The 14,735-nt window shown below is 39.8% G+C and overlaps 1 protein-coding gene across 6 annotated transcripts in view; it reads left to right on the top strand.

Annotated features, from left to right (window-relative positions):
• Positions 1–14,735, top strand: part of NAV3 (neuron navigator 3) — a 267,108-nt gene that overhangs the window by 135,540 nt on the left and 116,833 nt on the right. For all 6 annotated transcript variants that reach the window (XM_065630337.1, XM_065630330.1, XM_065630320.1 and 3 more), the window contains one exon: positions 7,010–7,125. In XM_065630337.1, coding sequence (XP_065486409.1) covers positions 7,010–7,125 — 116 coding nt within the window. The remainder of the gene's footprint in view (positions 1–7,009; positions 7,126–14,735) is intronic.

The following is a 14,735-nucleotide window of genomic DNA, read 5'->3' as shown; positions in this document are numbered from 1 at the left end:
TTTCAAATGCAGTTGTGAATGTGTTATTTACAGCCCAGCCCCTTATGTGTCCCCTTTGAAGCTGACTGCAGGGTCCAACTGAAATGACAAAGGCTGAAGTAGATGTAATTTAGTTGCCAGAAAGCTTGATAAGAGATAGAGCAAGAAAAACTACTACAAAGAACGTGTAAGAAACTATATAATTGTTTAAAGTATACCAGCCACTACTTTGAATTACACATTCTTCTACACAGATGGAATTGGAGGAAAATGGAAAATTGTGCCATCTGCCAGAGGCCCTTAGACTTGTATCAAAATTGGCCATAGAATTTAGTTGTCTTCCTAACGGTGCTTAAATTTCAGATGAAGAAAAGTAACACAGAAGTTGAGTGCTTACTAGGTTACAGGGAAAACAGAAAAAAGTCAGTAATTTTAAAAATCGTAGCAGCAGAATAACGGCTTAATTGCTCAGTATTTAGACTTCCTAGCTTTCCTACGCATTGCTCAAAAGTGTAATATAACCTGTAATTCCAAACATTTTATTGCACAGAGAAGAGCCTGTTGTATGCAATCATTGCTTTATTTTTGTGAGCCAAATTGTGTAAGTTTGCACTATTTCCACAAAATGGGAAACATAACTGAGTCCCAGGAGGAACAGAAATATCACCTCACTCCACGGGGCAAATCCTTAGTTGATGTAAATCACCATAATGCTACATGAAGTATGTGATGTGTTGGCAATTAATATTTGCTGTGGATTTGCTCAAACATTAAAGGAAAATTTCACTAGGAAAACGTTGATCTGTAACTGGATACATGTACTGCGGTTTAGTTTTATTTTATTGACTCCTCCGGTAACTGCAGTAGGAGCTTAGGGAGTCTCTTTTCCATGGCTGGAATAGAGAATCTGAAGTGTCCAAATCCCAGGGGCTGTGGAGCTCAGAAATTGCTCCCTGCCTGAAATGCTGAAAATATAGAAACTGCTGCAGATAATCAGCTGACCACTCATCATCCTGAGCTACACTTCTGTATTGTGCATTGCTTAAATTTCAGTCCTTCAGCTAAATTTGTAGTGTAATGATAGCAATATCTGGAGGAAGTTTCAGCACTGTCTGAATTGAGACCTTGCAGAGATATTCTTTCCCTGTCAATGCTAGACTACAAAAACCAGTTTCGCACTCCTTTTGTCCCTGAAGAATAAGAAACTGGTAACTTCAGCTCCCTAGTAGTTGGTACAGTGAAGATGGGGCCAGACTGTTCTTTGAAATGCAGAGTGATAGGATGAGAGGTAAGAGTTGCAAGTTACAGCAGGGAAGAGGCTCATTAAAAGTTAGAAAAAATATTTTTACCTGGAGGGTGGTGAAATCCTGAAGCAGGCTGCCCAGAGAGGCTGTGAGAGCTCTGTCCTCAGACATGTTCAAGACTCAACCAAGTGAGACCCTGAGCAACTTAATCTAACCAAACCTACTTTGACCATTACTTTGGAACAGATGGCATCTAGAACATCTTTCTGATCTAAATTATGATTCTGTGAAGACTGAAGTGTTCACTAGATAGAGGCAGAGAAAGGAAATACCTGTGTAATAAATAAACGTGTTATCACATACCAAAATGTTCTTCCTATCTCCTTTCCTATATGGTGATTGAAACAATTATGTTATATTAGTAGACCATAGCTTCAAGGTTGCATGGGAAGTGCAGAGTGGTGACAGATGGAAAGGAGGATATAATCTGGTTGCACCTCTGGAGGCACAGTGAAATTCAATTCCAGCTGCCTGTTCAGGATGTTTTTTTACTGGCTTAGGGAAAAAAAAAATTAAACTATTCTTCAAGGATCCTACAAACACAGCATCTGCAGGGTTTGTTGAAGCCATATTTATGTCCAGTTTTAATGACTAGAAGCTACTTCTGGCCACTGATCGTGGAGTTAAAGTGAAGTTTTCAGTAATTGTGTTTGTTAATAACAGACTGTGCTGCTAAACATACTGCAACCCTTTTGTCAAAAAATGTGATGATTCAAATTATGCTGCATTCCTTTCTTGGTTTCCATTATTTACATTGCTGTTGTGAAAACAAAACAGTCACCACCAAAGTTTTACAATCATAGTAGCGCTAAACATTGCTACTGACCAGTTTTACTTGTAACAAAAACACAGTGTTTAGAGAAATCCTCACATTTGCTTATGCTTGGTTTTCAAGTAATTGTGTAAGAAAAGTTTCCAGTGTAGAGGCATTGGTTTGAGACATGGAAAGAAGGAAAATAAGTAAAGAAATTGTTATAAATACATACTTGATTAATGCTGAGTTAAAACAGTAGCTTGATAATTCAGTTGCTTGCTGTTTATGATCTGAAATCATTCTTTTAAATTGCTGTACAGTAATATAGGATAAAGGACCAAAAAAGATACTCTGTTCACTCTTCTGTTACTGGCAACCATATTAACCCTTTCATAAACCAACTGAGCTTTCTTGTAGATTAGTTAATCTCCTCTACTCCAATGGGAAGGTTCTCCCAGAAACTTATCTCATATCACTTTGTTAGAAACTGTTTATAACCCACATGATGAGACTGCATCCATTTATTACTTTGTTAATAATGTCCTTTAGCTTAAAATGTTTGTTTCCCTGTTTTTGATTGCTCTTTTTAAACATGTGGGGGAATAATTCTACCCCCTTCCTTCTCTTTTGCAAGGCTAAACCAAATAATCTATTTTCTTTCCTTTCAGAAGGATTTCTTATTCCCCATGAGCATCCTAGTAGCCCTTGCCTGCAGCTGTTCCCAATTTAACTCACATGTCTTGAACATGGGTGATCAAACTGCTCATATTCCAGATGTGGTCCTGCCAATCTGTTACACTGACAGTGATACACATTCAAGACAGCTGCACCTCAGAGAGTTGTTGGAAAAAAAAAACCAAAAACACAAACCCCAGCATTATTCATCTGATATCTTTTGGAATGTCGAGTAAAAACCAAACAAATCTTTGATGTTATCTGTGTTTATCAAAGGTTGGCTGTTTCTTTAGAGGCAGGAAATGACTGACTGTGTTAAAGACAGCTTATTAAGTAGTGTTTCAAATTCTGTTCTTAATTACTCCTGTACAGGCTCGTTTTAATCAAACTGAATGAGCTTATGCAGGTGTGATTGAGAGCAGGATTTGTCCCATTAAACAAGTTTCATGCTCTTAAAAATACGTAGTATGTAACTCAGTGGGCTGGGGATAAATATGTTCTCTGATTGCCATGATTAAAATAGAAAACAGATTGTCCTGTTTTCATTATGATTGCCTAGATTAACCTGTGCTGCAGATGCACAGCACTGGAAGAAGTACCAACAAGGTTGCTTTGGCTAAACAGAAATTCTATTCGTTTTCCTTAATATCAAGAGAGATGCAAGAATTTAATTTTTTAAGGCAGTGGGCTGTGAATGTGTAGTGGATAGAGGGGCATTTATAAACAAAGAGGCATCTACATGCTTGGTCCAATGTATCACAACCTGTGACAAGCCTAGAGTAACGCAACTTGAGGTTTTAGGCACCCAGTCTATACCTGGACCTCCTTGTTCCTCAAAAGCTGAGATTCCTGCATGATTTTGCTTAGAAGTCTTTCACCCGTAGTCCATTCTCCGCCCACCTGAGCTAACCTCGACTCCAGAAAAAAAAGTAGGGCTTTGGCCATCTTATACCAAAAGGCCAGGGCTGCTGTGGAATTGCTGGCAGCTGGCAACCCAGTGGAGACGTGGTGGGAGAAAAGCTATTGATAAAGACCACATCGCCAGATTCCTCCTTGGGGTACCTCCATCACAGCTGCCCAAGGGCTGGGCAGATGCCTTTCGGCCTATCGCTTCCACAATAAATAACCAATTTTCTCGAGTAAGCAGAATTTAGACTGCTGCAAAATCCATAGTCCTCTGTGAGATTTCTGTTGTTGCCTCAGATAATTAGAATCATTGATGTTTTTACCAAATTAGACATAAAAATGCTGAATTAAGTCAGTACAGCAGTTTCTTTGTCATTCGTTTTGATAGCAAATCACATTTATTTTACATTAAATTTAAACTTTAAAGTTTCAAGTAAGATAAAAGGGACATTTAATGCTTCTTAAATGTGTTATTTCAGGCTGTCTATAAAATTAGGAAAACTACATCATATTTATATTTGGGTTGTTTTTCCACGGTTTTCTTTGTGTAAATTAAGTCAAAAATTTTAAAATTATTAGTATTATATAATCTTTGCCATTCAGTATTTTTGAGGCTTAGAGCTATTTAAGGCTTAGATTCTAAACCTATCTTTTGTACCAGAAACTGGATTTTGTGCTGCAAATAATCCCATCAATCAAATTCTAAAATTTGGAATGGAATTGTTTGCAAATATCTCTTCTCACAGTGTTTCTCAACTTATCTTCCTACTTATAGCTGCATCAGGTTTTTGAAAATGGAAGAAAAGCCACCAAAACATTGAAGAATGGAAATGTGCTTTATTGCTATTTGGTATATCTCTCAATGTTTTGGGCAAGCAAAGCTTTGAATGAGTGAAAACTTGTATTCGTTGTTATTTCAAGTAAACAGATTCAGTCATCATGCTGAAGTTTAATTAGTTGCTGTAAGTCACTCATTATTTGTTTGTATTCTTGGAGGGAGATCCAGCCCTTTTAACTTAAGCATCTGTGTTCCCATACAGTGAATAATGAGTTATGTATTCAGCTGTATTGACTTTATAGGCAATAATCACAGCCAGAAGACAATCTAGATCATCCACGTTCTTTTTCACCTCTACCTCCCCTCCACTAGATGAAGAATCAATGCAAATGTTGTCTCAGTGGCCAATGGGGGTCAGACCACTTAATTATTTTCTGATGATAGATGTCCAAATAAACAGGAATGGATGCTTTCTATCCTTTCTTGGAAGATGATAGCTTACATATAAGGCTCTTGATCATTCAAGGAAGGGTTCGCATCACCCTTCTGGGCTGATGCAGTGATTGGTGGTTGAACAGTTGTACAATTAGGAATGCAGTACCATAGGATCAGAAGGAGAACAGGCAAAAAGGATCTCTTCTTGTTTCTTACAAGGGATAGATGGATGTAAACTCTGTATATATTTTGTGGAGAAAGCTAGAAATACTTGAACTGCACTCACCTAGCTGGGTGCTCTTCCTACAAGACCAAAAACAACCTACTTTTTTCCACTGTTAACGAACTCCAGCCTTGCTCTGGCTCCAGCCCTGGAAGCTCCGTGATCTGAGTTTAACAAAAAGAGACCAGACCACTTCCATTACCATTATTATAACTGCCTCTTTCTGAGATGTTTTTGGGCTGATAGTTTGCCCTGGACTGATCCAGGACTAAGTCTCAGCACTAAACCCAGACAGGAATACTCATGAGCATTCATGTCTTCTCAAAGTGGCTTTCAGTAAAAGCAGACAAACCCCTCATTCGTTTTGATTATTTGAAGCAATAGGGGAAAGTAAGTTGGACTGTGGAATTTCAGTGTGTGTTCATTGGGGATGGATAGAATGGACTTTTTGTTACTTAAGATGCTGTCCTCAAACACCAAATGTAAAATTACTTTCAAGGTCAGTAGGACATAGTTAACCTTGCAACACGCGCTGAGCTCGTGTTTTCAGTGGTGTGTGACAGAGAGAAACAGTAGAAGAGAAAAAAAATAGTTTTTTATAGGGTAGTTAACTGTTTCCAGCAACCCAAAAGTAGAGAAATTGATAAGACAGACAGTGCATCAGATCAGACATCATTTATATTTTTATATCTGTGAAAGTAGAGTCAGAGTTAAATGATTCTAATCAACAGATTCCACCACGACAGTACTGGTGCTGTTGTATGTGAATATATCTGCTCCTCCAGTTACTGTTATGATTTACTGAACAAATCCATTCAGTAAGTAACTTTGAATAAAATGCTAACTGGAAAGCTATTTCATAAAATATGTTTCCATAAAATTGTTTTGAGAAACAAGTCACTGTTTTTATCACTTACATTTATAAAATACACATTCATCACACAGTTAAATGTTTGTGTTTACAGTTTAGTTGGTCATTGAAAACACTTTGTGGTGAATTTAGATAACTGAGATATAAATGTAACATTTTAAAATTAGAATATAAATATTTCACTAGTCTTTTAAGAAATCAAAAGACTGAGTGCATGATTCATGTCAGGAAACTTGGAAGAAATTAAGCCCTCAGTGAAGATTTTTCCATTTTATTCCAAAAAGTGGCTAGTATATCTAGATGTATCCTTTTACTGTATACAAATGCGGTACATGTTGCTTTTTAATGGCATCATAGTTCAACAGTTCCTGTGTAAACTAGATGCTACAGTTGTTCCTTAAGAAGGGACAATATTTGTGTGATCTATTTTGTATTGTAATCCACATGCTTGTGTATTTCTTGCTATTTACCATTGTGCAACAGCAAATAGCTGTATTCAACAGAGGGTACTCATTCCAATTGTCAATGATATCCACAGAAATATACCATCAAAGAAAACATAGGTTATTTGCTAGCAAGTTAATGAAAAAACTCATATTATCCCATTACCCCAGAGTTAAATAAGAGGCTTTATCAAAAGAAGCTGCACATAGATTTGAATATCTGGGCCAGATTTCCATTCCAGCCTTGCATAAGCTTCTTCCCACATGGCCTTTCTCGCTTAATATTTCAGCAATTACAAGTTTTCTTTTCCCTTATATGTGTGCAGGGATGTGACTTAACAAATTTAAATGGATTCTGCCTATATCTGGTTGACATTTCTTGCAGAGAAAAAGCGAGGTAACAAAATGGCTCCAAATTTCCCAGCTTTCACTCTGAGTTGTTCTTGAAGAGGGACACAGAGAGTGTTCCTAGTTGCTTGCAAATTTGTGTAGCTGGAGTCAAACTAACACAGTAAGAATGTGATACTCATGGTATTTTCAGCATATAGTGACATGATGCTAGATGGAGCTGCAAAAAACATTCGTTTTGATTAATACGTGAATGACAGATAATAATAATAAATCTTCTTGCTTGATTTCAGAACTCTCTCAGAAAATGACAGTACCTCTTTACCACCTGCTGATTCCTGCACCAGTCCTACTAAAACGGATTTGTCATTCAGTAAGACTGCCAAACAGTGCCTAGAGGAGATATCTGGTGAGTAACAATAAGTCAGGAGAAGCCTGTTAACTTCTTTATTTACATCTGTTTCTTACCAGGAGCTTTGCAATCAGCTGAAATGATACTTCTGACCTCTATTCATGAGTGGTATTAAATATGCAGAAAAATTAGGTCATGAACACTCAGTGCTTAGAATGCACAGTTTTCTTATCTGAATTGTCTCCTTCTGTTGAAATATCCTCTTCATCATTTTGCAGAAACTGGGCTTTCACAAGCTAGGGTTTCAAGTCATTATTGTTAGAGTGATATTGTGTGTTCCAAGAGGAGTGGTGGAAAATTTACTTCAGAATGTTTGACACTGTGATGCATTTAAGATCATCAAATAAATCATACCATCAGAATTGAGACATAAATTACACAAGATATATTTTGGTTTTATAAATGAATCTCTCTTCAGAAAATGGGAAAATGAACAAGTCCTTACTATTGTACCTGACTTTTAAGCTTCTGCTGGAGTTAAAGCTGCTAAAGGTTGTGTTCTGGAATTCCTTGTAAATCTGGAGTAAAGCCTTTATTAGGTTACAAATGCAAGGGGATTTTTTTTTTAATCATATTGAAATAATTCCTTCGAAGTCCACAAAGCCATGCTGATTTACATCAAACCAGGATCTGGCCATAACTCTGCCTATGGATGCAAAAAGCAAAGTGTGTCACAGCCGACTTTCTCATCAGGACTGAATCGCACTGCAGGGGTGTGTGGGAGTACTTTCAAAGGGTCTCTTCACCAGAGCTGGTTTTCTGGGGCCTTGGGGTTTATTTTTTTATTGTTATTATTGTGGGGTTTTTTTCATTGGCATCTTTATTCTTATTACCATTTTTATGAGAATAAAAGGTGAAATCCTCTCTCACTGGACTCACCTGTAGTTTTGCCCTTTTAATCCAATTTTTTTAAATTCAAATGAATTTATAACAAGTCATGTGGTTCTTTTTGCACAGGATATAACTCACTTTAAAGCACTCATTTGACACATCAGCCTAAAATTATCTCTCCACCAGAAGGGAAATCAGATGCCCAAGCTTCGTGGGACTGCCTTGGCATTTAGCTGACTCATACTGAAACTAAGGTTTTGTCCTAGTTTGTCTCAGTCCCTTTGGAAGTTTCCCAAGTCTAACATCCCTTATTTGCACAGCCAGCTTTTATAATAAATGTGTTACCTCAAAGCATGGTGAAATGTTCCCTAGAGGAGATGCATGCCTGTTAAAATTAAGGTAAAATGTTACATTTAATTAATCCAGAAATCAGACTCCTTGGTCTTGCATGTATAAAGAGTATAACTGAAACACTTGTGTGTTTCAATCAAAAGATGTTTCAAGGAATTATCCACAGAGATGCTAAAAAAAAGGAATTAGTGGATCAGGTAGTATATTTGCTGAATAAATAGTTGTCTGTGTTGGTGAACTGTCACGAAGTCATTGGTGATTCTGTTTTTGGTGAACCTGCATGGAAAAAATTTCATGTGATGGCTGCTCAGGGGAGTGTTCCATGATGGATTAGCCATGGGAAAGAACAATTAAGTTCTGTTATTTAGGAGCATCTTTATTCTGGTATGATCAAGGGATTATACCAGTAGTAGCAAGGAGGTAAGCAAGGGTTGTTTCCTTGTTCTGGTCACTTATATTCAGGGTCTTAAGGGATGAATCCCACCTGTGTTATGTAGTTTCCAACTCTCCTTTGCTGTGTCTTTCTCCCTGTTTCTAAGGGAGCTGGGTACCTTTAAAATCTCATGTCTTCCACTCTGCAAGTAATCACCTGGTTTTACTTGCACAGCCATGAGAGGTGGATGGTGCTGTAAGATGAGAGAGGTGATGAGGCTGGTGTAGGCATGGACCCAGAAGTGCTGCCCTGATAAAGAGAACAACCTCTTTATTGTTAGCTAATCCCCATAAATCTGCTGACCTAGGTAATTTCCTGCATGGCTTATGCCTAAAGCTGGTTCTGCCTCTTGGTAGAACTACTGTAAATCTGAGTTTCTTCACTGTTCCTCTGTCTCCGTGAGGAATTTGTTCCAGATGTGATCTGACGTGCTTCAGACTTTTATCCTACCTTTTTTTTTTTCCTGTGAATATTCCACAGCTCAGCCATAGCAGACCCAGATGTTTCCATGATGCACATGCAGATCAGCGGCACAGCTCATGTGCAGTAGGTGTGAGGCTTCACACACACCTCGCGTCTCCTTTGCATTCACAGTGCCACTGATACCATAACTGAATGAGTCCCAATTGTAGGTATGGGTCACCCGTTCAGTAGTTTTGGTGCATTCTGTGTACAGTAAACTCATTGCACATGTGGCACACAGATGTGTAGACTTCTGTCCAGGCAATCCCAGACAGAAATGTGGGAGTCCTAACTAAGGACCAGTTCTATAATCATGTATGAACACTCTTTCTTGCATGTACTTTATGTACCAGTTGCGTCAAAATGACTACTCAGTATCTTTGTTTCTGCAAAACTGGAGAGGATTTTAAAACAAGAATGAAAAGAAAAGCTGATAAAGCAATCTACTTTGGCACTTGTTTTTCAAGGTATGAATATAAATATGAACAAGTTGTTCAGACTTCCTTACCCTGTATTCCTGTTTGTAGTAGCTGTGGCATTTATCAGTCTCTGCTGCAAGTTTATCGGAGAAGGATGTCAGTAAGTTAATTATTTAATAATCCATTGTAAACTGTACATGGCAGTAACTACAAATATTATGTTATGAACTCAGTGGTAGTGTTTGCCTTTAACAGCTGTTTACATGTTCAAAGAGCTTAATGCAAAGTGTTTGATTAAATATTTATTCATGAATTTAAAAATATTGACTAATTACAAAAAAATCTGAGGGGTGAAACGAAAATGAAAGAGTTATTTTAAGAGTTATAGGTCAATATCAATGGCAGGATTAGCATAAAAACATTCAATTTTCAGTCTTTTATGTTTACCGTTCTTCTTTTCTGGCCTCTGAAAGAAATAGTTAATAAATAGGTGTGGAAATAGTTTACAATTTTTTTTAAGTAAGCATAGCTGAAGAGATTCATAATCTTATGCATTTGCACATCTATTACATAATTCATTCATAAGGCTCCAAACTATGCATTGAGACTTCAAAGAAAGTCTTATGTGACAGCAAAATTTGTCTCTAGATTATTAGTTCTTAAAACCTTTTTTAGAATTCCTTTTATGAAAGAGACAGTAAAAATCAGGTACGTTACACTGACTATGATGTGTTAGGGAAATTCCCTATGCTGTTCTTGATTTAAACTTATTCCCGTGTGGTGGGTGGGGAATCCGTTGAATTGCAAGGTAGTTGGAAAATACTACTCTGTCATGACATTTGCTCTCCTCTAGTCTCCTATACTGTCTGCTTAGTTTGGAAAGCTGTATTTGCTTGTTGCTATATTACATAAATCTAAAATGGTGGGATTAGCTTCACAAAGGTATTTTTCAGTAAATCTGACAATTTTCCACATTGCAATTTTATGTTTTGTTGAATGACACCCTGCAGGGAGGTGTGGTAAAGCAGAAGGATGAATTCGGTGCTCTTTGTGCTGAGCACTTGGTCCAAGATGTACATGTGTTTCTGCTGCATCTTAGGATGATCATGATGGCCTGTCTACTAGGTCAGGCCTTAATCCTAATGGGAGAAATGTTCAAATAATCTTGTAATTAAGGCCAGTAGTATTGTGTTTGTACACATGAAGGCTGAATGAAGGTTGTGTGAGTAGCCCCAGTGCCTCCATATCCCAGAACTTGACTGACTTTTTAGTGTATGTAGAAAAAGAGACAGGTGGATGCTGGAGCTGCCAGATACCCCCACAAGGCTCCCACACAGTTTAGGTGTCATTCCCATGCCTGGACGATGGCCTGTGTCCTGCTGGAGCTGGGCTGCAGCAAATAGCTCAGGCAGGAGAATAAACAGGTTAGCAGAGACACTGAGACCCACTGGGTTGCCCAGGACCCAGCTGTACCCCTACCAGAGACTCTTCCAGCCTGGAGCGGTGGGTTACCTATTGCCAACACCATACATGAGGTCTGGAATGGCTCATTGGGTGAAGACATTTCATCCCATGCCCTAAGTTTTTTTCCTTCCAGCTGGAAAAAGAACTAAATATACCCCACAAGTTCTGGCAGCCTTGTGTCTGGTCTATTCATGCTCAGAGCTGAGCGAATGCACTGGGCATTGCTTCCCTAGCAGAGTAAAGCTTAGCACGAGGGAGTACACCCTATCTACGGGGCTTACTGAGAGCAGACACAGCACCGCCGGAATCGTAGAATCATAGAAAAGTTTGAGTTGGAAGGGACCTTCAAAGCTCATCTAGTCCAACCTCTCTGCAATCAGCAGGGAGACCTTCAGCTAGATCAAGTTGCTCAGAGCCCCATCCAGCCTGGCCTTGAATGTCTCCAGAGATGGGGCATCTACCACTTTTGGCAACCTGGGCCAGCGTTTCACTACCCTCATTGTAAAAAATTTCTTCCTCATGTCTGGCCTGAATCTCCCATCCTTCAGTTAAAAAATGTTACCCCTTGTCCTATCGCGACAGCTACATATGACCAGGCACACACACCATGATCTTGGCATGGACACAGAGCAGGTCCGTACCTGCCTACAGCTCAGTGTGGACACAAGCCACTGACTGTAGCTCTTTGGGCTTGAAAGAGCAGGTGAGGAAGTTACCATTAATTTCTTTGGAGTATCAGATCAGATTCTGCCTTGCTGTTTATGGTAGGAAAAGATCCTGTTCCCTTGATCCCAGTGCACTGCGGTGCTGCCCAGGGCCAAACCCTTGTCTGTCTTCTTCATTCAAAATATAGCAACTGAGAATACTGTACCGATTTGAACGCAAGTTGAGGTTTTAAAACCACTGAGTGGGAAAAGAGTGAAATTACCCTTCATTTTGCAAACTTGCTATTCTAAATACAGCCCTGTGGAGCCTTTCTAACAACCTCTACTGCTTCTAGGCCATGCTGACCACGGGTGCTGGCAGCCCATTGCCGTGTGGGAGCACACGGGCGATGCTGGAGCTCCGCTTCCCCAGCCAGGCCATCCGCACCAGTACCTTCATAAAAACCTTTTAAGGGCCCATATGGCAGCCACTGCAAGCGGCAAACCATGGGAGTAACCACAGCAGTCTTACTTTTTGTTTCCATGCCGAACAAGTGGCAGGCATTTAATATTTGGGAGGATTTTGTACTCAGGGTGACAGAGAATTCTTCTTGTCCCCTCTTCCTTTGACTTTTTGAGCTAGGTGGGGAGGGGAGTGGCATCTTCTCTTCTTGGGGACCTTGCCTTTCTAGGAATGTATCAGCGATTTAACAGGGAAAACTGTCATTGCTTAAGACTACTGAACATTTTTCTAGCTTAATTCTCTGTGTATGAGGGTTACCTAGGAAAAATGTACCCTTACTTCAACATTTCCAAGAAGTTTCCCTCATGTATTTTTCCTTAGATATCTTCAAAAACTGTAAACTAAGCCAGTGAAAAGCATGAAGGGCACTGAGTCTTCTTTTAACACCCATTTATTCATATAGGAAATCTGCAAACAGTCTGTGATTCTGAGGGTGGCATTTTTAAAGGTTACTTCCCTGTCAAGGCTTCTCAGATAGGGATTTGAGACAAGTATATTACCACACTGACAAAAGCAGCATGTTGTTATATAACAATTTTCATATTTGTAGATTTCTACATAATGTTTTCTGAAATCAATTGCTCCTAGATAAAAAGTTCGTGCCTAATAAATTGGATTGAAATTTAGCTAGTTCTTTGTTCATCTGTCTGTTATTTCTGGAACTAATATCTTTTTGCCTGTGAGAAAAGGTAGATTCTTAAATGTAAGCCTTCTTTCTCTCTTCAAAATGTATTTAAAAACAATATTTAGAACTGGTAAACTTAGTTCAGACGTGGTATCAGTTGCTTTATAAGAAAATTACTATCCCATTAATAGGTTTTCTTCATAATATTGTGAAACAATGATTTTATTACAGCTTTTCAATTCCATACTACCCTCTGAATCTCACAGAGGTGCAAACAAGGTATATTTTAAGGAAGAAGAAATGAAATATTTCCTTTTATAAATGACCTTGCTGGTTAGATACTGTGGCGTTCCATTTTTTAGCTTATGATCTTAAACGATATTTTTTTTATTTAGAGCAGAAATTGCAAGAGTGAAGGTCCATTTGCAAATCTGCTTTTAGTTTCGTGCACAGGGAGTAGCAGTGATATGGAAGAAATAGTTCGTCATCCTTACCTTCTGGGGAGAAAAATAGAATTTGACCATGAGCTAGGTCTGTTACTGTAGCATCCCGTTCAGGTGAAGCCGTGTCTTGAAACCTGTGGCACTGTAAACTGGGCAGAGGCTTCTGTGTCTCCGGTTTAATTCACTGGGATGTTTGCTGCCATGGCAGCCAGCAGCATTCGCTGCAGTAGCAGAGAAGAGTCATATATCTGGGAATGCAGGTTGAATACTAAAATGTAAGGAGGCTTGTGCAGAGCTTTGCTTCAGTGGTTAATTTTGGCTCTTTATTGAGCTCTGACGTGGAGGCTGTACTTGCAGTTCTGTGTCAGCCCATCTGAAGTGAGGAGCCGTGCACTGGGATCAGTCATGATCTGGTGAGAGGGGGGAGGAAAGCCCGAGACAGCACTTGTGCCTACTTTGGATTTCAGAAGGCAGCAGCTGTAGACAGAGATGCAGGCCCACCGCTCCGATGAGACTGGTGATTGGATGGAGAGGGGAAAACACAGTTGGCTTTTGGGATTACTTCTGTGCTGGAGCAGAGTGTTTGATCAACTCGCTTCTGCTTGAGAGAAGTCCAAGTGAAAATGACTGTAAGTACTGCAGATTAATGTGACGGGAGAGAAGTGGCTTAGCAGAGGCAGCAGCGTAATTTTAAGGAAAATGACTGTGCCTGTCTAGTCATTTACAGTACGTACTCTGCATGTTCGAGCTGTGCTTTTCATTGCGAGGGCAAGTATGTGCCACCTGGGATGTGCAGCGTGTGGTGCTGGAGGGATCACCTCCCAGGCTTTTCGGGAGAATTGAACTGCTGTCCATCTCTGAAATATGAAATCTAACTGAGGCGAAGCCTCAGCTGGAAAGATGCAGCGACCTGCTGAGCTGTCAGTGTTTAAAGGCACGGAGGTTAGAAGAGGGTGTGTTCGTCTTCAGAAGCAGAAGTCTCTAACCAATCTCACGCTCATCAGCGAAGGGGAGAAGAGGCGATATTCATACAGGGAGAACTGGTTTGGAAATGCCTCCAAGTCCAGCCAGAGTTACCATCAGCGGGAGGCAGAAGCTGAGAGCAGAGGCTTCCTTTCCAAGGGACTCTCCCAGTCTGTGCACTCTCTCTGCCACCCCAGCCTCACCGCACCCCAAGCATTTCAGGCACTACCACCTGCTGGAAGCAGGACATCCAGGAGGCCAGGAGGCCGGCATACAGGTGAAGGCTTCAAGATTGACTATGAGGAGGAGGGGAAACCAGATGATGAAAATGCACCCTGCATGGCCCATTTCCCCCACAGGAACTGGGCAGAGGAGGAGGAGGAGGAAGGCTGCTTGCGTGAAGGGACTGCACATCTGGATGAAGACGTCATAATAACAATGCTGGGCGA

The sequence above is a fragment of the Caloenas nicobarica genome, chromosome 1, assembly GCF_036013445.1.
Source record: "Caloenas nicobarica isolate bCalNic1 chromosome 1, bCalNic1.hap1, whole genome shotgun sequence".
In the NCBI taxonomy this organism is placed as follows: Eukaryota; Metazoa; Chordata; class Aves; order Columbiformes; family Columbidae; genus Caloenas; species Caloenas nicobarica.
The sequence above is the reverse complement of the archived record's forward strand: the minus strand, read 5'-3'. Positions and strand labels throughout refer to the sequence as shown.